Below are 26,206 nucleotides of genomic sequence, written 5' to 3' on the forward strand. Positions count from 1 at the left end.
CACAATGAAGTGAGATAAACACTGAGATCCTACAAAGCAATTTTGGCAGGTCTTCATGAGGTAAAGCAGAATGATGAAAATTCAGTGAACGTGTTACAAAAATACAGGTTGAATTCCATATAAGGTGACTGGTAGACATTGTCACCATCATACCAATTCACAGATAATCATACCAATTCACAGATAGTCAATACCTGGCATCAGAAAATGTCTATACTCATTTATATGACTATCAGCATTTACAAAAGAATTTCCTTTATGGTCAATGTATATCCTATGAAAATATAAAAAATATAACTTGCCAAGAATATCTTACTATTAACCAGACAAGGAAAAATATTTTCCCAATCCATTAATTTGATAAAGTCTACTGGAAAAGAGTAGAAAGACTGATATTAGCTTATATATTTGTAACTCCTGGGGAGAAGGAAGACATACTTTTCAAGTGTGCTTTTTATCTTTGTATGAAAGGCTGCCAATTTTAAAATATTGTAACCTAACACTCTCACTGGATATATACATAAAATATGAATACTACTGAACATTATTTACTATAGCCTTTAAAAAATTTTGCATCATGAATTTTCCTAAATTCTCAACATCCATAAAATATATTCAATGGCATTCATATATATATATAAAATACATATGTATATTTTATTGATCTCCTGTTGTATATGTACAAACAAGATTAACAGCATTCATGCCATGTAGCTACCAAAATATCCACTAAAAATGAATGTATTATTTATTGATTTTTAAATATATTACTAAATCATTATACCTTTTGTAGAGTTATGATATGAACCTTGAGGCAAAAAGTCTCAAAGAAACAAATCATCTTAATAGAACTTTTATTCCTTTTAGTTCTGGCACAAGATTTTTTTGTAAATACAAATGCCTACTCTTTTGTTTTTCCATAAAAAACATATGGCAAACTGATCACCAAAAATACAAGTCAAATTCAGAAGCATTTTTTTTCCCTCAGCCAGGGCTTTTATCATTTTGTCACACCAAAATGCATACCAACTTATGAATAAAACCACATTGAAAACAGACTATGAGAATTAATAGATAATAGTAACAGCGTTCACAGTTGCTCTAACACTCAAGGAAGCTGAGGTGAAGTACTAAACGTGAAACAGAATTGAGTACACTAGATAAATCTAGAAATCTTGATGGCACGAGTTCACATTATATCTGTCCTGCATCTCTTTCCGTTGTGTGTTTAATAGCCAGAGTGCAAGAGAGAACAAAGGAAGCATCTGTTTACCATTATTTCCGTTACCGCTACAAGCTATACTATAAACAGGACAACCTAAAACAGATGACTGTGAAACAGTCTTCTGCCCCTCAAAACAACACTCATATCTGTGTTGGGAACATTCTACCCTTCAGGACTGCCACTTTCAAAAGATGTAACTTCTATCGTGAATCCATGCATGCGTGCCTGCTTAGTTTCTCAGTTGTGTCCGACTCTTTGTGACCTCTTGTAGCCCGCCAGGCTCCTCTGTCCATGGGATTCTCCAGGCAAGAATGGAGAATGGGTTCCCATGCCCTCCTCCAGGGGATCTTCCCTACCCAGGCATAGAACCTGCATCTCCCGTGTCTCCTGCATTGCAGGCAGATTCTTTACCTGCTGAGACACTGGGGAAGCCCACACATATAAGTAAATAAAACAACAATATTCTGCAGATCTGACTTCCAAAAGGAATTCGAAAAGCACAGCTAGTTTCATTTATGAAGGATAAAAGCAGCTAAGAATTCCATGGGCCATCATCTCCTCTAACTTTAGGTAACTGTTTCAACCAATTCCCAGCAAAACTTGATAATGAAACTGCAGAAAATAAAACTGATCTGTGTTCTGTCTTCTCTTCCTATTTCTCTAGATGAATGATGCAATAAGGATAAAGCAAAGTTATTCTAGAAGCATAAAGAAGGGAAGAATGTACAAAATATGAAATAGCATGTTTCTGAATAAGACATTGTCCGTTCCACAGAGTTACGTGGCAACTCAAGCATGTTCAGGTTGTAGCAAGAGGAAGCTGAGCAGTCTGGTGAACGGGGGACCATAAAAGTACCTCCAGATACAGAAGAGGTCATGGGGTCTGCTTCCCTAGTACCAACAAAAACAGTGTGAAAATCAGCTAGATTCACGGCACTGATGCCATTTCCCTTACAACGTACAGACTCATCACTGCTGGAAGAGAATTTTCCTAAAGTCACTTGGCTATTTAATTTTGACATAGAAATATATAGGTTAGTGTTTTGTGAGTTAGCTTGTCTTTTGCTTTATAATTCTCTCTGAAGGCTTCATGAATGAAGAGACCTAAAAGTAATCTTGTGAGGCCAATGGCTGGTTTTGATGCCATTAAAGTCCCTAACTCAAAAAACAGTTATCAAGTCAACTGAGTGGTCAGGTACTCTTTCAGGCTCTTACCTCAGTAAACAAAAACGGAAGAAAAAAAAGACTTCCTAAATGTTAACTTCCTAAAGTTTACATTCTAGTAAAGAAAACCAGATAATGAATAATATAATAAGAAACTGAATTTTATGATAGGTGCTGTGGTGGGAGACGGGATGAGTGGGTAGAAATTTTACAGAGATGATAAAATTTAAGCAGTGTTTCAAATCTGTACTTATTCTTTAGACTGAGACTTCTGTTTCTAGGAGAAAAAAATTCCTTCTCCGCTGAACAGACTCAACCTGACGGATGAAATGTGAAATCCTTAATACGGATTAACTGCTTGCCTTTCCGAGTTTTCTCAGGCTGAAATCTGGTATCTGATGAGGGAAACCTGGATAATGGGTGAAAGGTAATTATTCAGTTTAGCTAGGCAAAGGTCAGAGGCCCTGGGCTGGAGGAGGTACCTAGTCCATTCCCTCCGGAGTTCCACAGACAAGCATGGTGTAATCTGCCCTTGAAAGTGATCTCAATTTGTTCTGAGACACAACTCCTATTTAAAATACTGTAGGCACTAGGGAACATATCTGTACTATGCTATGACAGGAAAATATCTGTCTTACATAGACATAGTAACAGAGCATGTCAAAATAATTATAAAAATATGGAAGCTTCTTAGACCATGGCTAAATGAAGTTTTAACTCATTATCCTCCTAACACCATTTTATTGTTAACTGAACAGTCCTGTTGAACACACTAGCAATAAAGCACAGACTAACAATTCATAGAAAAATGAACTCATGAGCATAATTTTGTTTTCAAAAGGGAGAGAGAATTCATAAAAGCTAATTATTTACAATGGTGTAAGATTTTTAAACTATAGAGAAAAGAAAATGTGTTTTGAACTGTTTTCAATTGTGCATGCTTACAGAAATAATGGTATGCTTAAACATTACAAAAATAATTTGCTTTTCAAATTATTTTTATCATTAATGAATTTAAATGCCAAACTCTTGGTAGGGAATGTTAGACTGTCATTAAATAGCTGATTTTGTTTTGTACAAAACCTTAAGAAAAAAAGGAGTTGGCACTTTTCATTTAAGTCCTTAGGAAACCTGACTCAAGAATGAATGGGAAATTTTATACCTGAGATACTACTTAGGTTCAAATTAAACATTCTTAGGTTATGAGGTTAAAGAGGTTGAGAAGAAATCCAGGAGCAAAGCTACTTGGCAAAGTCATTAGCTAATCCCGGAACTGAATTTGGAGTCAGAAGAAAATCTCCTATTTCTACTCTGACGCTGAATTTAACCTATTAACTTACAAAGGACAGGTTAGGCTAGAAGTGAAAAAAGAGAGGCAGTTGTCTTCTCTTTAAACTTGAATTTCAAGTTGAATAAGTGGAGGAAGGAACAGCAGCAGACATTTGCTTTCTCTGCCACAAAGGTAACAAGTCAAGTATAAGAACTATAAACAAACAAATCTAAAACTGTACCGCCTAAGACTACATACTTTGCTTTGTTCATTAGCAGACTCAAATAGCAATAGTGGGCCCCAGCAGAGAAAGAAGAGAATAAAGCAAGAAGAAGAAAGCTACAAAGCTCTCTTACTTTTTGAGAGGCTATAAATTTAAGCTAGATATTTCGAGCATATGTGTGGATGTTGTGTAAAAACCTGAATACAGAGATGAGCAGTGAGGAAATGCATCATGAAAATTATCCACATGGAGAGGCAGCAGTATCAGTGATCAGTTATCTTTGGTTTCCACTGCTTTGTATACAAGGGATGAATTGTGCTGTCTTGGGGAACACAATTTTAAATGAACACATGTATGCTTGCTTTTTTAAGAAAGAATTTTACTGTATCTGTAAGGAAACTGAAAGTCCCAGAAAGGAAGAAGTCTTTACTTCTCATCATCTATAGTACTCAATATTATACATTCAGTTCAGTTCAGTTGCTCAGTCATGTCTGACTCTTTGTGACCCTATGGGCTGCAGCATGCCAGGCCTCCATGTCCATCACCAACTCCTGTAGTTTATTCAAACTCATGTCCATTACGTCAGTGATGCCATCCAACCATCTTGTCCTCTGTCGTCCCTTCTCCTCCCACCTTCAATCTTTCCCAGCATCAGGGTCTTTTCAAATGAGTCAGCTCTTTGCATCAGGTGGCCAAAGTATTGGAGTTTCAGCTTCAACATCAGTCCTTCCAATGAATGTTCAGGACTGATTTCCTTTAGGAGGGACTTGTTGGATCTCCTTGCTGTCCAAGGGACTCTCAAGAGTCTTCTCTAACACCACAATTCAAAAGCATCAATTCTTTGGCACTCAGCTTTCTTTATAGTTCAACTCTCACATCCATACATGACTACTGGAAAAACCATAGCCTTGACTAGATGGACCATTGTTGGCAAAGTAATGTCACTGCTTTTTAATATGCTGTCTAGGTTGATCATAACTTTTTTTCCAAGAAGTAAGCATCTTTTGTAATATTATACAATATAGCTTGTTTATGTGATTTGATTCTCACAGTCAAAGTAGATTAACAACAAGAATAATCCAAAGCTTGAAAGGAGTTTTCAAATTATAGAGAATTCAATAATATGTTTTAAATCCTATTTCTACTTAAGTGTGTTTCAGTACTTCTTTTACCAATAAACTTACACTCGCCTCGCTGGCACCAAGCAACTTGCCTCAAAGCTTATATTATTTTATTATTTAACTGGTTCCGAATAGGAAAAGGAGTACATCAAGGCTGTATATTGTCACCCTGCTTATTTAACTTCTATGCAGATTACATCATGAGAAACGCTGGGCTGGAGGAAGCACAAGCTGGAATCAAGATTGCCGGCAGAAATATCAATAACCTCAGATATGCAGATGACACCACCCTTATGGCAGAAAGTGAAGAAAAACTGAAGAGCCTCTTGATGAAAGTGAAAGAGGTGAGTGAAAAAGTTGGCTTAAAGCTCAACATTCAGAAAACGAAGATCATGGCATCTGGTCCCATCACTTCATGGCAAATAGATTGGGAAAGAGTGGCTGACTTTATTTTTCTGGGCTCCAAAATCACTGCAGATAGTGATTGCAGCCATGAAATGAAAAGACGCTTACTCCTTGGAAGGAAAGTTATGACCAAGCTAGAAAGCAATTGAAAAGCAGAGACATTACTTTGCCAACAAAGGTCCATCTAGTCAAGGCTATGGTAGTTCCAGTTGTCATGTATGGATGTGAGGAAGCGCCAAAGAATTGATGCTTTTGAACTGTGGTGTTGGAGAAGATTCTTGAGAGTCCCTTGGACTGCAAGGAGATCCAACAAGTCCACTCTAAAGGAGATCAGTCCTGGGTGTTCACTGGAAGGACTGATGCTGAAGCTGAAACTCCAATACTTTGGCTACCTGATGCAAAGAGCTGACTCATTTGAAAAGACCCTGATATTGGGAAAGATTGAGGGCAGGAGAAGGGGACGACAGAGGATGAGATGGTTGGATGGCATCACCAACTCGATGGACATGGGTTTGGGTGAACTCCTGGAGTTGGAGATGGACAGGGAAGCCTGGTGTGCTGTGGTTCATGGGGTCGCAAGAGTCAGACATGACTGACCAACTGAACTGAACTGAACCCTTACACAATTGTTATGTTTAAAGAACAATTTGCATTAATTTGCATTCACAATATGATTGTCTAGTCAATGAAGAATAATTTAACCTCTTTAAAATATACCATGGTGCTTTAAATTTGAAATGTTAATACAAAAGTCAGCAGAAATTATCCTGCAGCCTCATTTATGCCGTCAGAAGTGAACATCAGATAAAGGCACTTACCTCCAAGGTGAATGACAGCACCACGTCGGACTTTGACAGCTGAATCTCATTCTCATCCCCTATGTCCAAAAAGGCAGAGTTCTGGGAACGTTTTAATTTTTGCAATTTAAATTCTGGGCCACCTTTTGAAACTGGAAGACTCTCCAAATTGGCCATTAGCAAATTCACTGAAGACCGCAACTCTTCTATGTACACGCTCTCCATTTCTTTTGCTATGAACTTGGGGAATCGTCTTTCCTTGAAAATAATTATTAAAACAACAGTGTCACACCAATCGGATCTCAATTTCATCATAAAACACTACATTATGTACATATACTTGACTATCTCAGAAACTGTGACACTAAATATAATGCATTTACCTGATCCTTTAGTCTCTGGGCTTTAAAAGCCTTGTGCTGTGTGCACAGTCGCTCAGTCATGTCTGACTCTTTGTGACCCCAAGGACTGTAGCCTGCCAGGTTCCTCTGTCCATGGGGATTCTCCAGGGAAGAATACTGGAGTGGGTTGTCATGCCTTCCCCTTCAGAGGATCTTCCCATTCCAGGGAACGAACCCACAACTCTCGAATCGCAGGTAGATTCTTTACGGTCTGAGCCACTAGGGATGGGCTGGGATGACAGCTGTACAAAATGGGCTGGGGAATGATGGCCTAAAGCAGCCGTCATTCAGATGACTGCCTAATGCTCCAGAAAATCAATGCCTTTACTACCACTTTCTTTGGCATCATTTAAACCTCAACCTAAGACATCCTCATCTCCAGGGTGAATGGAACACGTCCAGAGCATGTTCATCAACCTGTACCTCATCTGACTCTCTCACCCCCGTTTGTTCATGAGGTGGCAAGGAACATCTGGCACCACCTCATGAGTCAGTCCCAGAGCCTCAAACCACCTGTTTTCCTTTCCTCCCAACAGAACTTTGACATATTTCTTTTAAAATAATTTACATATAATCAATATTAAAACTGCAAATGTATTATTATAGTTATTAAATATCTACATCCATTATTAGTTTTCCCAAGGAAGCTTCTTAAGTGGTCTTTTAATATTCCTCTATAGTTTGAAGCAACTAGTAAGTTGCTTATTTACTACCACATAATAAGTTTGCATCCTCAGAAGCAAACACACAGCTACTCAGTTATGTAATAACTTGGTTTCTTTTGGGGATGGGGGTAGGGAATAGCTTTTGGATAGTTTTGCAATACATGCAAAAGAGGAAAAAAATAAAGCATAAAAGCATTTTAACATTTGCAAACTAATTTTAAAAGCTATCATAAAAAGCAGCCAAAACTCAGACATTAGGCAAAAACGTGAGAGAATAGGTCCTTTCAACACCATATGTGAGCAAAGACCATCCAAGGCTCATGCAGGGTAAATGTCCCTAGTTTAATTTACTGTTTGTAGCCTGCCAGGCAGGCGCCTCCGTCCATGGAATTCTCCAGGCCAGAATACTAGAGTGGATAGCTGTTCCCTTCTCCAGGGGATCTTCCCAACCCAGGGATGGAAGCCAGGTCCCCGCGTTGCAGGTGGATTCTTTATCACCTGAGCCACCAAGGAAGCCCCCAGTTACTGTTTACTACTGATATAAGATCCCAGAAGGCTGAAGCTACGTGTTACTTTGTACAGTTTTGCCTGGTGATGATATAAGTAATGTGTGTTTATTGGTGAGTAAGACAATCCAATGATTATAGTTTTAAATCCTTGTTGGAAATTAATCACTTTTATTGGGTTTTACTTGGATCTTAACTTTGCCTAAACACACCTACTTTTCAAATGCTCTTCAGACTAGGTTCTAATATCTAACTAGCTTGCTCATTAATTATACACTGAGTACAATCATTGTTTATTCATTTTATATTTGTATGACCATCAGAGTTTTGCCTTTTAGAAATATTTTAGGAAAGTAAAAGGCAGATACATCATGTGTTTGACAGTTTTGATGTACTGGTTATTTTCCCTAAATTTTCAAGGTGTTATTTCATGGAAAATGTAATATCAGCACATGAAAAAAATCTATTCTTATTTAGCTTTCATTAAAAATACTTCAAGGAAGAGACTGGCAGAAATCACCTCGACTATATCAGCATTTTCAAACTTTACAGGAAATAGACTATACTAGATTTTCTTTTTCTCTCTGGGAGAATAAAAACAACAACTCTGTTTTAAAGCTTTGAGGTTTGTTGATAGTATTTCTTAAACTTTATTTAGCCTGCTTATGTTGCCTCTTTCTTGGAAACAAAACCAAATGTACATATTAAATTTGATCTTTTAAATTAGAACAGCCTCAGAAATAGCACTATTCTGTAGCTTAACTGTGAGCTGTTCCTATAAACCATTTTAGTGTTCTAATTTGGTCTTCTGTACAGCTTAGCTCATTATCAGCCCTAACACATTATGTACAGAAAAAAAATCTGCTCCATAAAATTTCCATTATTCAAATCTAGTCACTCTTTAAGGGCTCTTCACTTTCCAGTAGATGAAGCATGGATCAGAGTGGTAGGATGAAGAATGGTGACAACTGTCAGACTGGAAATACTCTGAAGAGAGGCACAAATGGATTTCCTGACAAACGTGGCATGAGCAAAAAAAAAGGTCAAATATGATTCCAAGTTTTTACGCCTGATATACTAGAAAGATAGAACTGCCAAGAACTGGCCTACCATAATCACTTGCCTGGAAACTGTCAACAGCCTCCTTCACTCCCACATTCCCGACTCCATCTTCTCTGCTTTATTTTCTAAATAGCAAATGATCACCTTCCATAATTTTGTTACATAGCATGTTTGCTGCTTATTGCAAGTCTCTCCCAAATAAAATGTAAGCTCTCTGAGGACATGGCAGGGATACTTTTGTCTGATGTTATCCCAAGACAATTACATCTGTCTGGACGTATCCCAAACGCCTAAAATAGCACCTGATTATTTTAATAAGGTGTTCAATATTTAGCCACTGAATTTGTGAACAGAGAAATTCAGGCTCCAAAAGGTTAGATAAGTTGCTCATGTTATATATCCAGGAAACAGCAAACATGGATTTGGTCCAGAGGTCTTTCTGGCCCAGTCCATCACATTTTTCCTATCACTACTTCCTAATTATGCCTTGGCTAAAAGGCGTAATTTCAGCCAAAGTCAACGTATATATATGGCTGATTCATGTTGTTGTACAGCAAAAATACAACTATGTAAAGCAATTATTCCAATAAAAATGATAAGAAAAAAAGAACCAAGAAAAAATATTTATATCCCTTGAAACAGATTTCTGCCCTGTGGATTCAATGTTATTGTACTGTGTTGTGAAGTGTAATAGTTGCTGCTGTTCTATTGCTAACTCTTTGTGACCCCATGGACGGCAACACACCAGGCTTCCCTGTCCTTCACGATCTCCTGGAGTTTGCTCAAACTCATGTCCATTCAGTCAGTGATGCCATCCAACCATCTCATGTTCTGTCACCCCCTTTTCCTCCTGCCCTCAACTTTTCTGACATCAGGGTCTTTTCCAATGAGTTGGCTCTTTGTATAAGGTGGCCAAAGAATTGGAACTTTAGCTTCAGCATCAGTCCTTCCAATGAATATTCAGGGTTGATTTCCTTTATGATTGACTGGCTTGATATCCTTGCTACAGTTTGCCCAGGACTGTGTACGAAGAACAGATTCAAACCTCCACTCAGATTTTTAAAACACTAGTTCTCATTGTTCCATGTGGATTTCCTGTAATAATAGGTACCAAGTGTGATAGGTGTTCCTAATAGTTGATTGCCAACTCTAAACTATGAATAAGCCAAGTTTCTGGAATTATGAGGCTGAAGAGGCATCAGGGCCTAGAAAAACAAACCCAAGCTCTGGAGTCCAAAGAACAATGTCTGAGGTCTTTTATTAAGTAATCTTGCCTAAATCTCAATCTTCTTGTCTATAAAATAAATTCATTATATCATCTGCCCTTGTGGGTTCAAAGGATTATGGTAGAGATTTAAGACAACAAGGTCAGTAAATTACAACTAGCTTTATATTTTAGGAAGGTGGCTTCAACTTGGTGAAACAAAGTAGAAAGCAATTAAACATCTATTTACCAAAAGACATTATATTTTGAGGGTTGTTTTTTTTTTTTTCATTCCAATCCCACTGGCTTCAATTCCTTCCTTCTTCATGCTTTTTCTACTTTATCAACATTTCTGATGGAATCAGTAGGGTCCCCTCAAAGAGAAGCTGCTGGTGTGCGTCACTGACCTTGCTCCTCTGACTCAGCTCCGAGGTTGTACAAACACATTCTTCTCCACAGACATGAACTTAGAACACACCCCAGGCTCTCCCTCCTACTCTGGAACCCTCTGGAAATTCATCTAAATTATCATATATCCAGCCAGACCCTTGGAGAAGAACTTGGGACAGTGTGAACAGCTCAGGTACAATCTAAATACAAGGAGACAACCCAGAAATGCAGATCACAGGTCCAGAGTCCTGCCCACAGTGCACATCTCTCTGTATTCTCTCTGCCTCAGTTCTTCAAGAAAAGTGATGCCCTTTTAGACAGCTTCCAACACAGGTTAGGATTTCAGGGAAAGCATTTTTCTCCCAAGGTTTTCCCAATGGCTCAGTGATTAAGAATCTGCCTGAAATGAAGGAGATTCAAGTTCAATCTCTGGGTCTGCAAGAGCCCCTGGAAAAGGAAATGGCAATCCACTCCAGTATTCTTGCCTGGAGAATCCCACAGACAGAGGAACCTGGTGGGCTACAGTCCATGGGGTCGCAAAAAGAGTTGAACATGACTGTGACTAAACAACAATTTTTCTTTCTAAAGCTACTTGATTTCTAGCCAATAAATTCCACATTCGAATCTCTGGAATCATGTAGTGACTCTCCAGGTATGCAGAGGATAGTAACAAGGTGTGTTGTCCTTTCAACCTCTGCCCTCTGTATGAATTTAACTCTTTAGCCCCTAATTCATATCATCATCCCATGTCTTCATCTGGAGAATCCTTCTCATGCATCTCTTGGCTTGGCTCTCAAAACATATTGCCTTCTCTGTTACACAACTTCTCTTTTCTCTGTTTTTCTATTTCTCTCCAATTTCTCAATGATTTCTCTACTTTTTAATTGAATAGACATTTAGATAAATACAACATTAGCTGTCTTAAAACTTACATACTAATAAATATATTTTTCTTTGAAAAACACAAAACTTCAATTGTCAAATGCAGTGTGGGACAGATCTGGTAAAGTTCACTGTCTTGATTTGGGAGGTGGTTATATAGGGTGTACACACATTTATCAAGCTGTAAACTAAAAATCTATGTACTTTGCTATATACACACTGTGCCTTAATTTTTAAAATGAAAAAAATCCCCAATAGAGAGGACTCTTCAGAGAGACAGAGACAGAATCAGAGGGAAAAGAGGAGAAAGAAGAGTAAGTCTCCTTTATTATGTTTGAATAAAACATATTCAAAGTTTTCATTTAGCAGAAGAGAAAAGGAAAAAAAAAAGTCTTATTCTCAGACCCAAAGCATTATAATCTCAAGTCTCTTTTAAGGGACTAGAATTTTACTTTTACCACTGAAGAAAATTAATGCATCAATTTATTAGAGAATGATTTAGACAAAGAGTCCTCAGTATTAAAAACAAGCACAGCTTTTGTTTGAAATTTATTTCTGTTCACAGAAACACAGTGACTGTATAAATAAAAGTAAATAAAATATTGTATTTAATGTATCCTGAGATTCTGTACTACAAACCTCAAATTATATTTTTCACCCATTCAAATATTAGTTGACACCACTGTGGGCCAAACACTGTGCCAGATACTTTGGGATATATCACATGATTTTTCAGGGAAGACAGTCTTCTCTCTGATTATATTATGCTTAGTGCAATATTAAACTTCTAAGTCTGGCAGTTTGAGAAATTTGGGCATTGCTTTAAGAATAATCTACAAAAGTTATCATTGAATTTAAATATCTCATATAAAGATGGATATATAAAATAAATAATATTCTCCATTTAGATAATACGCATTCAGGAATCTGAGCTTAAGAGGTATGCATGGATAAAATTACACTGGCTTTATCTATAAAAAAACTTTCAGCTTACAGAAATCTAAGTACAGAAAGAAATGTGGTATAGTATATCAAAGTTAACAATTTACCTTTGCCATTTTCTCAGCCAACTGCAAACGGCCATCAAGTTCCCTTCTGATCTGGGCTGCTTGTTCATCTGCATTATCCAACTTAAAAATAAAACAGAAAACCACATGTACATGATTATTTAATGGCAGTGACCTACAAATTAAAGCAACACTAAAATGACTCTAAAAAAACGTTATAAGTCTTCTCAGCTACCTATTGAGAACACAGAAAAACTGTTTAATTAGATTGATAGTATAATTAAATTTCTTGGACACTTTTGACTATGATTTGCTCACAAAAAAAGATAATAAATCTCTAAGGTTAATAGTTCAGCTTACCAAAAACTCTAATTATAATAATCCTTTGCCAAATGTATCCCCAACAAATCTAAGGCAAGAAGTCCTTGTTTCCTTGAGGATGCATGAAGTTGTCATTAAGTTTATTCAGTTCAGTCCATTCTTCCGCCTCTATTAAGAAAAGATTCAATTCATTCTTCTGCCTCCATTAATGTCAGTCCTAAATAGTTCCAAACAGATAAATCTCTTGTTCTTTCAAATTCCAAGAATGCATTTCCAGAGAGTGAGATATTAATGTTTCATTATTTTCCTTGTTCTTCCAAAAAATATTTCCTTCATTTGTATAATAAGTTTCTGTTAGTGCTAAACTATCAAAGTACTATTTGACTGACTGCTATCACTTTCTACCATTTAAATCTTCATATGCTCCTCATTCTAGTACCAACAGGCTCATACTGCCAAGAAATCCTTTTACAGGCTGGCACCACATTAGAATTCCATTCTCTCATTCTAAATTTGATTGAAAGCTTAGCATGTTATCCTCATTTTTAAAGATATTTCCATCTACATGGAAAATAACTTGTCCACTGAAATAATCCTTAACTTTTTTCTATAACTTTATTTAACTTTTCCTCATGATTCTTTCTAATTCTTTATTGGTTCCCTATAAAACCTCTTCCTGTGAGCCATGCACAGTGTGGGAGGCACTGTGTGCATGACAGACATAGATCATACTGATGCTTCCCTCCACTTTAATTCCTTCCCCTCTCTCACTTCCATCATCAAGAAGCCTAGACCTCACAATACAACCATACTTTAGTAAAAGTCCATCTAAAAATTGGTTTAGTACTGAGTACAACATTAGACATCTGGGATAATACAGACTAACTTGTCCATTTGCTGAAGAACTACATAAAAACTATGCTACACTGAAAAAAAAAAAAGGCCTTAAAAAGAAAAATTCTGAAAAAAAAAAAATGAGTAGGTCGGTCTGATGGTCCTGTCAGAAGGCAGTATATGAAAAGTCAAGAAGAAGGAAAGATGCTCTAGGAAGAGGGCACCAAACATCTGGATGAGATCAGACACTGGTGTGGGGATTGGGGAAGGGGAGAAAAGAGGAGGGTAATGAGAGGTGGGGCTGGAGAGAGAGGCGGGGCTTCTTTAAACACCTGAGCCAAATGAAGGAGTTTGAATTGGTTCTTAACATTGGAAATTCACCAAGAGATTTTAAGCAGAACTTCATAACGGTCACTGTGTCTGTCTCCATCAAAAACAACAGGTGAGATGGACATAAAGATTTCTATCTGTCTGACACGTAAGAACTGTACAAAAAAGATCTTCACGACCCAGATAATCATGATGATGTGATCACTAATCTAGAGCCAGACATCTTGGAATGTGAAGTCAAGTGGGCCTTAGAAAGCATCACTACAAACAAAGCTAGTGGAGGTGATGGAATTCCAGTTGAGCTGTTTCGAATCCTGAAAGATGATGCTGTGAAAGTGCTGCCCTCAATATGCCAGCAAATCTGGAAAACTCCAGCAGTGGCCACAGGACTGGAAAAGGTCAGTTTTCATTCCAATTCCGAAGAAAGGCAATGCCAAAAAATGCTCAAACTACCACACAATTGCACTCACCTCATATGCTATTAAAGTAATACTCAAAATTCTCCAAGCCAGGCTTCAGCAATACGTGAACCGTGAACTCCCTGATGTTCAAGCTGGTTTTAGAAAAGGCAGAGGAACCAGAGATCAAATTGCCAACATCCGCTGGATCATGGAAAAAGCAAGAGAGTTCCAGAAAAACATCTACGTCTGCTTTATTGACTATGCCAAAGCCTTTGACTGTGTGGATCACAATCAATTGTGGAAAATTCTGAAAGAGATGAGAATACCAGACCACCTAATCTGCCTCTTGAGAAATCTGTATGCAGGTCAGAAGCAACAGTTTGAACTGGACATGGAACAACAGACTGGTTCCAAAAAGGAAAAAGAGTACGTCAAGGCTGTATATTGTCACCCTGCTTATTTAACTTATATGCAGAGTACATCATGAGAAACGCTGGACTGGAAGAAACACAAGCTGGAATTAAGGTTGCTGGGAGAAATATCAATAACCTCAGATATGCAGATGACACCACCCTTATGGCAGAAAGTGAAGAGGAGCTAAAAAGCCTCTTGATGAAAGTGAAAGAGGAGAGCGAAAAAGTTGGCTTAAAGCTCAGCATTCAGAAAACGAAGATCATGGCATCCGGTCCCATCACTTCATGGGAAATATATGGGGAAACAGTGGAAACTGTGTCAGACTTTATTTTTGGGGGCTCAAAAATCACTGCAGATAGTGACTGCAGCCATGAAATTAAAAGACACTTACTCCTTGGAAGAAAAGTTATGACCAACCTAGATAGTATATTCAAAAGCAGAGACATTACTTTGCCAACTAAGGTCCATCTAGTCAAGGCTATGGTTTTTCCAGTAGTCATGTATGGATGTGAGAGTTGGACTGTGAAGAAGGCTGAGCGCCAAAGAATTGATGCTTTTGAACTGTGGTGTTGGAGAAGACTCTTGAGGGTCCCTTGGACTGCAAGGAGATCCAACCAGTCCATTCTGAAGGAGATCAACCCTGGGATTTCTTTGGAAGGAATGATGCTAAAGCTGAAGCTCCAGTACTTTGGCCACCTCATGCGAAGAGCTGACTCATTGGAAAAGACTCTGATGCTGGGAGAGATTGGGAGCAGGAGGAGAAGGGGACGACAGAGGATGAGATAGCTGGATGGCATCATGGACTCGATGGACGTGAGTCTGAGTGAACTCCGGGAGATGGTGATGGACAGGGAGGCCTGGCGTGCTGCGATTCATGGGGTCGCAAAGAGTCAGACACAACTGAGCGACTGAACTTAACTGTCCATTCATCTATCTAATTTGTTTATTTAACAGACAGATCTGGGGTTATCTTTCTGAAAAATGTTTCTAAGTTGATTTTAAAAAACTAAGTTCATTTAAAAATGAGATTAACAATATGATTTTCCTAAACTAAATCCTTGCTATAAAGGAGTTTCTATGTCATCTCAAAAATGAATATACTTTTTATTTAAACTAATATTCATAATTAAACAAGTTTCTCTTCACTGTCTAAAGTTAAAATGATTTACATTAGAAACTAATATAATTATTATGGAAAAGAAAATGTGATAAATGTCTATTCCAGGTAACCAAAATCATGGTCCCAAAAACAAAAATTTTGTTTAAGAACAAAATTAAAATTAAAAACAAAATTTTATTCAACTACAGTAGCTCAAATACAGTAAACATAATATGAGATATCTTCTCGTTTCTTAAATGCTGATATTTTTCCACAAAGAAACAAAATGGTTACTCACATGTAAAGAGTAAGAGTCCTACCAAGAAATAGCATTTAACATCTTAAAATCTTAGAAATTCTTCAAATTTCACCACAAAATATTATTTAACATCTTTATCTCTATCTTTATATTAACAGCTCTCACCTAATTTTAAATGGAGTTGTTTGAGTCACTTCTGGGGTTTATCAGTGCTTTCTGAGAGTTTTCCATTACTTTAAAAAAATATTAATGCCTTGGGACTTCCCTGGTAGTTCAGTGGTTAAGAGTACACCCTGCAATGCAGAAGACCCTGGTTCGATCCCTGGTTGGTAAACTAAGATCCCGCATGTCACAACTACTGAGAGGGTCCCTGCACCCCAATGAAAGACCCTATGTCACACAATGAAGATCACGTGTGCTGCAACTAAGACCCGATGCAGCCAAATATATACAATCAAAAAAATATTAATGCCTTAGCTGCATTTGTCTGAAAAAACACAAAAAAAGCAGAGCACTCCTATACTTTTAATAGCAGTCTCTCACAGACAGAAAGAATATTAACTTTGATGACTATAGTGTTATTTTGTGAAACTAGAAAAACATATTTCCAAACATGTTAAAAAAAAAAAAAAACAACAGGAAAACCTAATACAATAAAGACAACACATGTTAGAAAGAATTCTAGGAGGTATTAATAAATCAGCTGGTTGACTTTTTAAAATAAGAATTTTAGTTTACCATTCCATGTTCCATATGGTTTGTCTTCTTTTGAGTATTACCTTTGTTTTTCATAACATGAAAGTCTATATAATTTTTATGAATCTTTTTTAAAGACTGATTTCTCAGTTGAGATAACTGTAGTTTCATGTGCAGTTGTAAGAAATAATTGAGAGATATCCACTGTATTGCCCAGTTTCCCCTATGGTAGCATCTTATAAAAACCAGATCATCATATACAACCAGAATACTGACTGACACAGTCATCCAGCGTATTCCAGTTTCCTTAGTTTCATGCACATGTATCTGTGTGTATTGACTTCTATGCAATTTATCATGCATCTAGGTTTGTACAGTCATCATCACCGTCAAGGCACTGATCAGCTTTAACACCATATTTTGCCCTTTTATAAACACATCCACCTCCCCCCACCCAATCCTGGACTGTTTAGCTTCAACAATGTACCTCATTTTCAGAATTTTCAAAACTAAATTTAATAAGGCAACAAATTTCCTTTTAATTTCCATTATTACATTGGAGATGTTTTCCCATGACAGACCGCTTTAATCTACATGTTCACTTCTTTGGTCCTTTCCTCAAAGCCCATAGCCATAAATACCTAGCTATTCACTGATAACCCTCAAGTATGTATCTATAACTCCAACCTCTCACCAGGGTCCCAGTCTTTTATTTTCAACTGCCTTCTAGACTTTATTTTCTTGGACTCCAAAATCACTGCAGATGGTGACTGCAGCCATAAAATTAAAAGACGCTTGCTCCTTGGAAAAAAAGCTAGACAGTGTATTAAAAAAAAAGCTAGACAGTGTATTAAAAAGCAGAGACATCACTTTGCTGACAAAGGTCCGTATGCTAAAATCTATGGTTTTTCCAGTAGTCATGTATAGATGTGAGAGTTGGACCATAAAGAAGGCTGAGTACCAAAGAACTGATGCTTTTGAACTGTGGTGCTGGAGAAGACTCTTGAGAGTCCCTTGGACTGCAAGGAGATCCAACAGCCAACTCACTGGAAAAGACACTGAGGCTGGGAAAGATAGAGGGCAGGAGGAGAAGGGGGCAACAGAGATGAGATGGTTGGATGGCATCATTGACTCAGTATACATGAATTTGAGGAAACTCTGGGAGATAGTGAAGGACAGGGAGGCCTGGTGTGCTGCAGTCCATGGGGTCGTAAAGAGTTAGACGTGACTGAGCAACTGAACCACCACCTACCATTTCAATTTGCATGAAGACAAGACACACTGCATTTAACATACCTCAAACAGAATCTTGCTTTCCAGCTTCCCACCCCAATCACTCCTTTCATGAGTAATGCCATGTCATATAATTGACATGCCTAATTACCATGTGTTCAAGCCCAAAGTCAACGTGTTGTTTGCGACCTCTCTTTCCTTCACAACCCACAACCATCCAACTACAGTCATGTAGTGAAACCTAGAATCACTTCAAGTCCATTTCAGTTGGCCAATACAGTTGTATACATCATTATGATGAGAATAATTATTTTTCTTTTCTGAAAACTTGGTTTTACACACTATCTCCTGTCTTTCTCTTCAAACAAAAAAGCAGAAAAAAAGCCCAAACAGATACTTTAGTAGATGTGGAACATCACACTTTTAAATGCTAGTGAGGTATCCATCTCTAGCATCTGATTTGAGCTCTCAGATCACGACAATGAGGATAATCTGTGGAGTGTGGAGTTGGTGGCTGGGGCCAAAGAGAAGTCTTCACTACACAAAACATCTTTTAATTTCATTTTCTTTTTCTTTAGATTCCTGATTTCAATGCTTTATATGACAACTGACTAGTTATACCTCACAGATGTCTTTTCCTGGTATGCAATATTCTTCAGGTCTTTACAGAGGGTCCTTTAACCCTGACCATAAAAGATTTCCATACATATATTGACTCCGTGCAACACCTTCAGTGTGTATCATACAGAACATTTTACAACTTCAATAGTCAAAATATTTCACTGTCTTGACAAATATTTAGTACTTTTATTTTCTTTCTGTTCATTACATGGGAATTACTGTTTCTACATTCAGAATTTTCTTGGCTAAGATGTTCCTAACCTGGACCACCAGGAGTCTGAACCATTCAAGTTGGGAACAAAATTTGGAGAGGTATGCATTTGTTTCCTTCGGGAATTGTCTGAATTTTAGAGTTTACCCAAAGGGGTGGTTAACTCAAAAGACATAAAGAACCATGGCTCTAGGAGAATCTTCTTCATAGAAGTCTCTATTCATTTGTTCTAGAAGAGGCTGCATGACTTTTCAAACATAAGCAATAGAAAATGGTCACCTCATACATACACATTATCAATCTTACCCTTTCAGAGATGTGTTAAATTCTTTGTGAAAGGACACTGGCTCTGGAAAGGACATAAGCTCTGAAAAATGCTGACTGACTGATCCAAGGATTACTTTACCAACTGTTGTTTCTTCTACACCTACTATACAGCAAGTACTACTGAAGGCTCTTCAGTAGCTACAGAAGTAGTGGCTTTCTACAAGTTCACACTTCATATAGAAAACAGTTTAAAAAAAGAGTATTTAAAACAGAATGGAACTGCCACAAGAAACTACTGATCAAAGAATTCAGTGATGGAAGATATGTCTTTCTTGGTTGATAATATACAAAAGGATTGCTACAATGGAAATGCAGATCAGGAAGCAACAGTTAGAACTGGACATGGAACAACAGACTGGTTCCAAATAGCAAAAGGAGTACATCAAGGCTGTATATTGTCAACCTGCTTATTTAACTTATATGCAGAGTACATCATGAGAAATGCTGGGCTGGAAGAGACACAAGCTGGAGTCAAGATTGCCGGGAGAAATATCAATAACCTCAGATATGCAGATGACACCACCCTTATGGCAGAAAGTGAAGAGGAACCAAAAAGCCTCTTGATGAAAGTGAATGTGGAGAGTGAAAAAGTTGGCTTAAAGCTCAACATTCAGAAAACGAAGATCATGGCATCTGTTCCCATCACTTCATGGGAAAGAGATGGGGAAACAGTGTCAGACTATTTTTTGGGGCTCCAAAATCACTGCAGATGGTGACTGCAGCCATGAAATTAAAAGACGCTTACTCCTTGGAAGGAAAGTTATGACCAATCTAGATAGCATATTAAAAAACAGAGACATTACTTTGTCAACAAAGATCCATCTAGTCAAGGCTATGGTTTTGCCAGTAGTCATGTATGGATCTGAGAGTTGGACTGTGAAGAAAGCTGAGTACCGAAGAATTGATGCTTTTGAACTGTGGTGTTGGAGAAGACTCTTGAGAGTCCCTTGGACTGCAAGGAGATCCAACCAGTCCATTCTGAAGGAGATCAACCCTGGGATTCCTTTGGAAGGAATGATGCTAAAGCTGAAACTCCAGTACTTTGGCCACCTCATGTGAAGAGTTGACTCACTGGAAAAGACTCTGATGCTGGGAGGGATTGGGGGCAGGAGGAGAAGGGGACGACAGAGGATGAGATGGCTGGATGGCATCACCAACTCAATGGACATGAGTTTGAGTGAACTCTGGAAGTTGGTGATGGACAGGGAGGCCTGGCATGCTGCAACTCATGGGGTCGCAAAGAGTCGGACACAACTGAGCGACTGAACTGAACTGAACAATGGAAACATTAAAAAATGAACTTTGAGGAATAGAAAACATGGATTAGTCTTGACTTGCATCTCTCAAATCCTGAGCTCTCTGGGGCCCAGTCCTCTCAAGTTCCACTGAAGCAGTTTGAGAAGAGGTCCTACAAATCAACAAATCTCCCTTTGCAGAAGTCCTCAGGAAGATGCAAAGACTTCACTGGAAGACAACTATTTTATAGGTAAGAAAAGTTTAAACAGCATGAGAATAATCTTACAAAGTTTCACCCAACAGCTTCATTTTATAGTATTAATATGTGATATCATTCTAATGCTTTAAAAGCTGCAAACATCAAACACTTGAATTCATTAAATTTGCTCTTATCTTCAAGGGAAAAAAAAAGTCTTTTATAAAAAGTACTTTTCATAGCACTGTTTAGCATCATTGCCCTCTATGATTAATCTATTTTCGAGAGCCAGGATAATTGTCTTCACATTAATATTGTCAATCACTAAAAAGAAGGATTAATAGCTGTGTTTTTCCATAATGATGTCTTGTACGTGCTAACCCTAGTCAATTGTGCCCTTCTTTCTCCTACTGGAAAAAAATTTTTTTTTTCTGAGTCCCCAGTCAAATTATGGCACATCTCTTTTCAAATAAATTATGTTATTTTCTTGCAATATTCATCTTGATCTTTTAGTATGAAAAATACAAGTAGACTAGGATTTGTACTGCTATATACACTTCATGTTTTCTCTGAGATTAATTCTTTTGCTGGTTATTCTATTTATATTATCTATATATCTGGAGATATATTGGCATCCCATCCCTGGAGAGAAGTAATTGGCATAATCATAACACTGATTCCAAAAGAACACTCTACCCAACAATTTATTATATGATTTTCCTTTTTATTTCTGTTTTCATATAATTTTCTAATAGCACAATGATTTATTTGACAGTGCCAAATATGCATGGATTTTGTAACACAGTTGAAAAACCCTGATCAAAAGTTGAAGTATTAGCAAATTCATTTACTTTATCAACAGATCTGTTAATTTTCTGCCGTTACTTGGATCAAATTATTTATCATGAAGATGGTATGCTACTCCACCTCACTGATTGCTCCTGCTCTGTTTTCTATCATTCTCTTTACCCCTTCGTTCTCTCAGCCCTTAAGCACACACAGTTGGTTCTTAGCTATTGTCTGTAGTTGTTTCTCAATTTCTCAAGTTGTGTTTCAGCTGTTGCAAGTTAGCACATAGCTCTGCCCTCTCTCCCAAGTCCCAGCTCTTCATCTTCCATTAATGGCCAGGTCTTTACTTTCAGGCCTCCAACAATGGCCTGAACTAAGACTGAATTGCCCTTCTTTACAGTCTACTCTTTATCACGGCTCCCCTACTTCCCCACATGATTCTCACTACTGTTGATCAGGCTAACAGCTTAGAAGAGAAGGAGGAATAAAGGGCAGGTGATGGAAGGATGGGAGTAAGTGAACAGGGACAAATGGATATGAATGAAACAATGATACCCAGATAGCTTGGCTTAGTTTTCAGGTCCACCCTATCTTGTACCAATCTCGCTTTTTAACCTCCCAGACAGTTACATTATCTATACAAATTAGTTTGCCCATTATACACAAAACATTTTACATTTTCCCAATCATGTATTTTGCTTGTATTTCTCCTGCCTGGGATGCTCTTCTTACCTTCGCTGCCCAGATCAATCTCCAGATCTTCTGCGAAGATGACCTACCTACCTACTGAGTAACAAAGCAGGAATTGCCTGATGACATCTCTCTCACAGTTGTCTTCTAATTGTTCAGCTTCTCAGGTATTTATGAACTCCACCTCACACTGCAACATATGACCCTTGTTAGCTCATCCAATCACCCTGACAAGAGGCCTAAACCAATCCATCTCCAATAGTGGTATTCACTTAACTACTCCCAGTTTTGATGTACAATAAATACAGAGAATAATACCACTTGTATTTGTAAGGTTTTTGGACCCTAACATCCCTCCAGATTGACTCATCTTTCACGAAGCACCCTCCCTCAAAAAAAGAAACAAAAACAAAAAATCTTCCTCCCTGCTATTCTGATCATTGATAATTAGGCAGCAACTACAAGGTAACTAAAATTCTTTGTGCAATTTCATACAACAAAAAGAACATAAGGAAATGAAGTTATTCCCATACTCTGGAGAGCAATCCATTGCCTGTATGATGTTATGTATGAATCAGGTACCACTCTCTTGCTGGAGGCAAAGCTTTTAGAGAACACTCTTATATCTACTTTCTAAATTATGTATAAGGAACCTGACTTAGAAATAGCAGTTCTGCTGTGGATTCTTGTAGTACAGTTCTAAGAGTCTTAAAAATGAATTACCCAAACTACACTTCCCTGTCATTACTACTTAAAAGTAGAAGAAAGATGAATGAGTTAATTAGATATAAAATTGCCCTATGTGATCTGAACTAAACTATATTAAATAATGGATCAAAAAGTTCAAAAGTAAGAACATAAGAAATTTAACCTCAGACATAAAAACCAGAGGACTCTGATAGCCTGGAGAATAGTCATATATATTCTCTAAAATGGTAGCTAGAACTTTGCAAATTTTTACACATTGTGAAATTTTCTTTAGTATTCCATTTGGCATTAACATTTTCTCTTCTAGACAGAAGTCATGAGCTCACATTTTCAAGCAATTATTTATGAACTACACTTCCCTCAATAAAATAAGTAAATATACATTCACATTAATGAAATAACAATGAAATAGATTTCAGCACTAAGTAAAATAACACAGACACTATCAGCGATTTTGGAGAACTCTGCAGTGCAGTTTATAACTTTAGTCTCACCAGGACTAATAAGAGTAAATTTATACAGCACTCTATGTCAGAAACCATTCTAAGTGTTTGTAAACATTACTGCATTGAAAGCTCAGAGCAACCATATGGAATAGTTCTTATCATTATCCCAGTTTAATGATGAAAAATCTGAAGCACAGATAGGTTTAAGCAGTTTTCTAGGGTAAAGATCACACAATTAATACTTGGAAAGGCCAGGGTCTGAATCTTGTAGTTTGACCTGAGTGTTAAACGTAACCACCACTTTACTCCTTCAGAGCACCTCACCCCCAGCTTTCACTCTGTTGGTCACCTGCCATGAGTCCCCTAACAGGAAATACATGAAATATTACAGTATAATTAATGGTACAAAGATTCAAATATTTTAATATGCTCAAGTTGTTACAATGCAATAAAAGAGGTGTGTGTGACTATGTTAGCTTCCCTGGTGGCTCAGAGATAAGAAAACCTTCTTAAGTGAACAGTGCAAAGAAATGGAGGAAAACAACAGAATGGCAATATTTTTTCAAGAAAATTAGATACCAAGGGAACATTTCATGCACAGATGGCCACAATAAGGGACAGAAACAGCAAGGATCTAACAGAAGCAGAAGAGATTAAGAAGAAATGGCAAGTACGAAAAAGGTCTTAATAACCCAGATAACTACTGTGGTGTGATCACTCACCTAGAGCCAGTCATCCTGGAGTGTGACGTCAAGTGAACCTTAGGAAGCATTACTACAAACAAAGCTAGTGGAGGTGATGGAATTCTAGCTGAGCTATTTCAAATTCTAAAAGATAATGCTGTTAAAGTGCTTCACTCCATATGCCAGCAAATCTGGAAAACTCAACAGTGGCCACAGGACTGGGAAAGGTCAGTTTTCATTCCAATCCCAAAGAAGGGCAATGCCAAAAAATATTGAAAGTACCACACGATTGCACTCATTTCACACATAGCAAGGTCATGCTTAAAATTCTGTAAACCAGGCATCAACAGTATGTAAACCAAGAACTTCCATATGTACAAGCTGGATTTAGAAAAGGCAGAGGAACCAGAGATCAAATTGCCAATATCCATTGGATTGTTGAAAAGGCACGAGAGTTACAGAAAAAACATCTACTTCTGCTTCATTGACTATGCTAAATAAATCCTTTGACTGTGTGTATCAGAACAAACTGTGGAAAATTGTTAAAGAGATGGGAATACCAGACCACCTTACTTGCCACTGAAAAACTTGTATGCAGGTAAAGAAGCAACAGTTAGAACTGGACTTGGAACAATGGACCAGTTCAAAATTGGGAAAGGAGTACATCAAGACTGTATATTGTCACCCTATCATTTAACTTATATGCAGAGTTTATCATGAAAAATGCTGGGCTGGATGAATCACAAGCTGGAATCAAGACTGCCAGGAGAAATATCAACAACCTCAGATAGGCAGATGACACCACTTTAATGGCAGAAAGCAAAGAGGAACTAAAGAGCCTCTTGATGAGGCTGAAAGTTGAGAGTGAAAAAGCTAGCTTAAAACTCAACATTTGAAAACTAAGATCATGGCAACCAGTCCTATAACTTCATGGCAAATAGATGGGGCAAACGTGGAAACGGTGACAGGCTTTATTTTCTTGGGCTCCAAAATCACTGCAGATGGTGACTGCAGCCATAAAATTAAAAGACATTTGCTCCTTGGAAGAAAAGCTATGATAAACCTAGACAGTGTATTTAAAAAGCAGAGACATTACTTTGCCAACAAAGTCTGTCTAGTCAAAGGTATGGTTTTTCCAGTAGTTATGTATGGATGTGAGAGTTGGATCATATAGAAGGCTAAGCACCAAAGAATTGGTGTTTTTGAACTGTGGTGTTGGAGAAGATTCTTGAGTATCCCTTGGACTGTAAGGAAATCAACCCTGAATTCTCATTGGAAGGAATGATGCTGAAGCTGAAACTCCAATACTTTGGTCACTTGGTGAGAAGAGCTGACTCATTGGAAACAACCCTGATGCTAGGAAAGATTGAGGGCAGGAGGATGAGATGGTTGAATGGCATCACGACTCAATGGACATGAGCCTGAACAAATTCTGGGAGATAGTGAAGGACAGGGAAGCCTGGTATGCTGCAGTCCACGGGGTTGCAAAGAGTCAGACACAATGACTGAACAACAATTGGTGGCTCAGGCAGTAAAGAATCTGCCAATAATGCAGCAGACCTGGGTTTGATCCCCAGGTCAGGAAGATCCCCTGGAAAAGGGAATGGCTACCTACTCCAGCAGTCTTTCCTGGAAAATTCTATGGACTGAACAGACTGGCAGGATACAATCCATGGGGTCGCAAAGAGTCGGACAGGACTAAGCAACTATTAATACACGTGAGTATGATAGGGAACTGTATATTCCTCATGGAATTTCCCCACCTCTTGTGATATTTAAGAAAAGTGAGTGAGAGCAAGATTTGTGGAAGTGGAATTTGTCTTGCATTTTCAAGAATGGAGAAGAAGGATTCCAAGTGAAAAGAGTAAAGTGAGACAAAATGAAAAGACAATACAGGGTGTTAATGAGGAACAGGGAGTGACTTGGCTTACCTTGCACAGGAGATATGTAAAGAATAGTTACAGGGGGAGAACCTGGGAAAGAATCTAAGAAAGCTAGGTGGGGGCCAGACTGAATACTACAGATGGTGAACGCTTAGCCAACGGGTGAATCTCATTCTGCTCATAGTCACCGTATTTTTTTCCCTATTCAAAGCTGGGTCACGAAGAGAACAGGATGGTGAAAAGTGAAAGTTGCTCAGTCATGTCTGACTCTGCTACACCATGGACTGTCGTTCACCAGCCTCCTCTGTCCATGGGATTCTCCAGGCAAGAATACTGGAGTGGGTTGTCATTTCTTTCTCCAGGGGTTTTTCATGATCCAGGGATTGAACTTGTGTCTCCTGCATTGCAGGCAGATTCTTTACTGTCTGAGCCATGGGTTATGATGAAAACAGGATGACACTTCAATAATATTAATCTGGCAAAAAGATACATAGATTGGAAGAGGGA

General features: G+C 37.9%; 1 protein-coding gene across 19 annotated transcripts in view; it reads right to left on the reverse strand.

Moving 5' to 3' along the window:
• Positions 1-26,206, reverse strand: part of CADPS2 (calcium dependent secretion activator 2) — a 575,633-nt gene that overhangs the window by 333,064 nt on the left and 216,363 nt on the right. For all 19 annotated transcript variants that reach the window (XM_040259536.1, XM_040259533.1, XM_040259535.1 and 16 more), the window contains exons 4-5: positions 12,365-12,445; positions 6,227-6,463 (exon numbers count right to left, since the gene is read on the reverse strand). In XM_040259536.1, coding sequence (XP_040115470.1) covers positions 6,227-6,463; positions 12,365-12,445 — 318 coding nt within the window. The remainder of the gene's footprint in view (positions 1-6,226; positions 6,464-12,364; positions 12,446-26,206) is intronic.

This window comes from Oryx dammah, unplaced genomic scaffold, assembly GCF_014754425.2.
Source record: "Oryx dammah isolate SB20612 unplaced genomic scaffold, SCBI_Odam_1.1 HiC_scaffold_18, whole genome shotgun sequence".
In the NCBI taxonomy this organism is placed as follows: Eukaryota; Metazoa; Chordata; class Mammalia; order Artiodactyla; family Bovidae; genus Oryx; species Oryx dammah.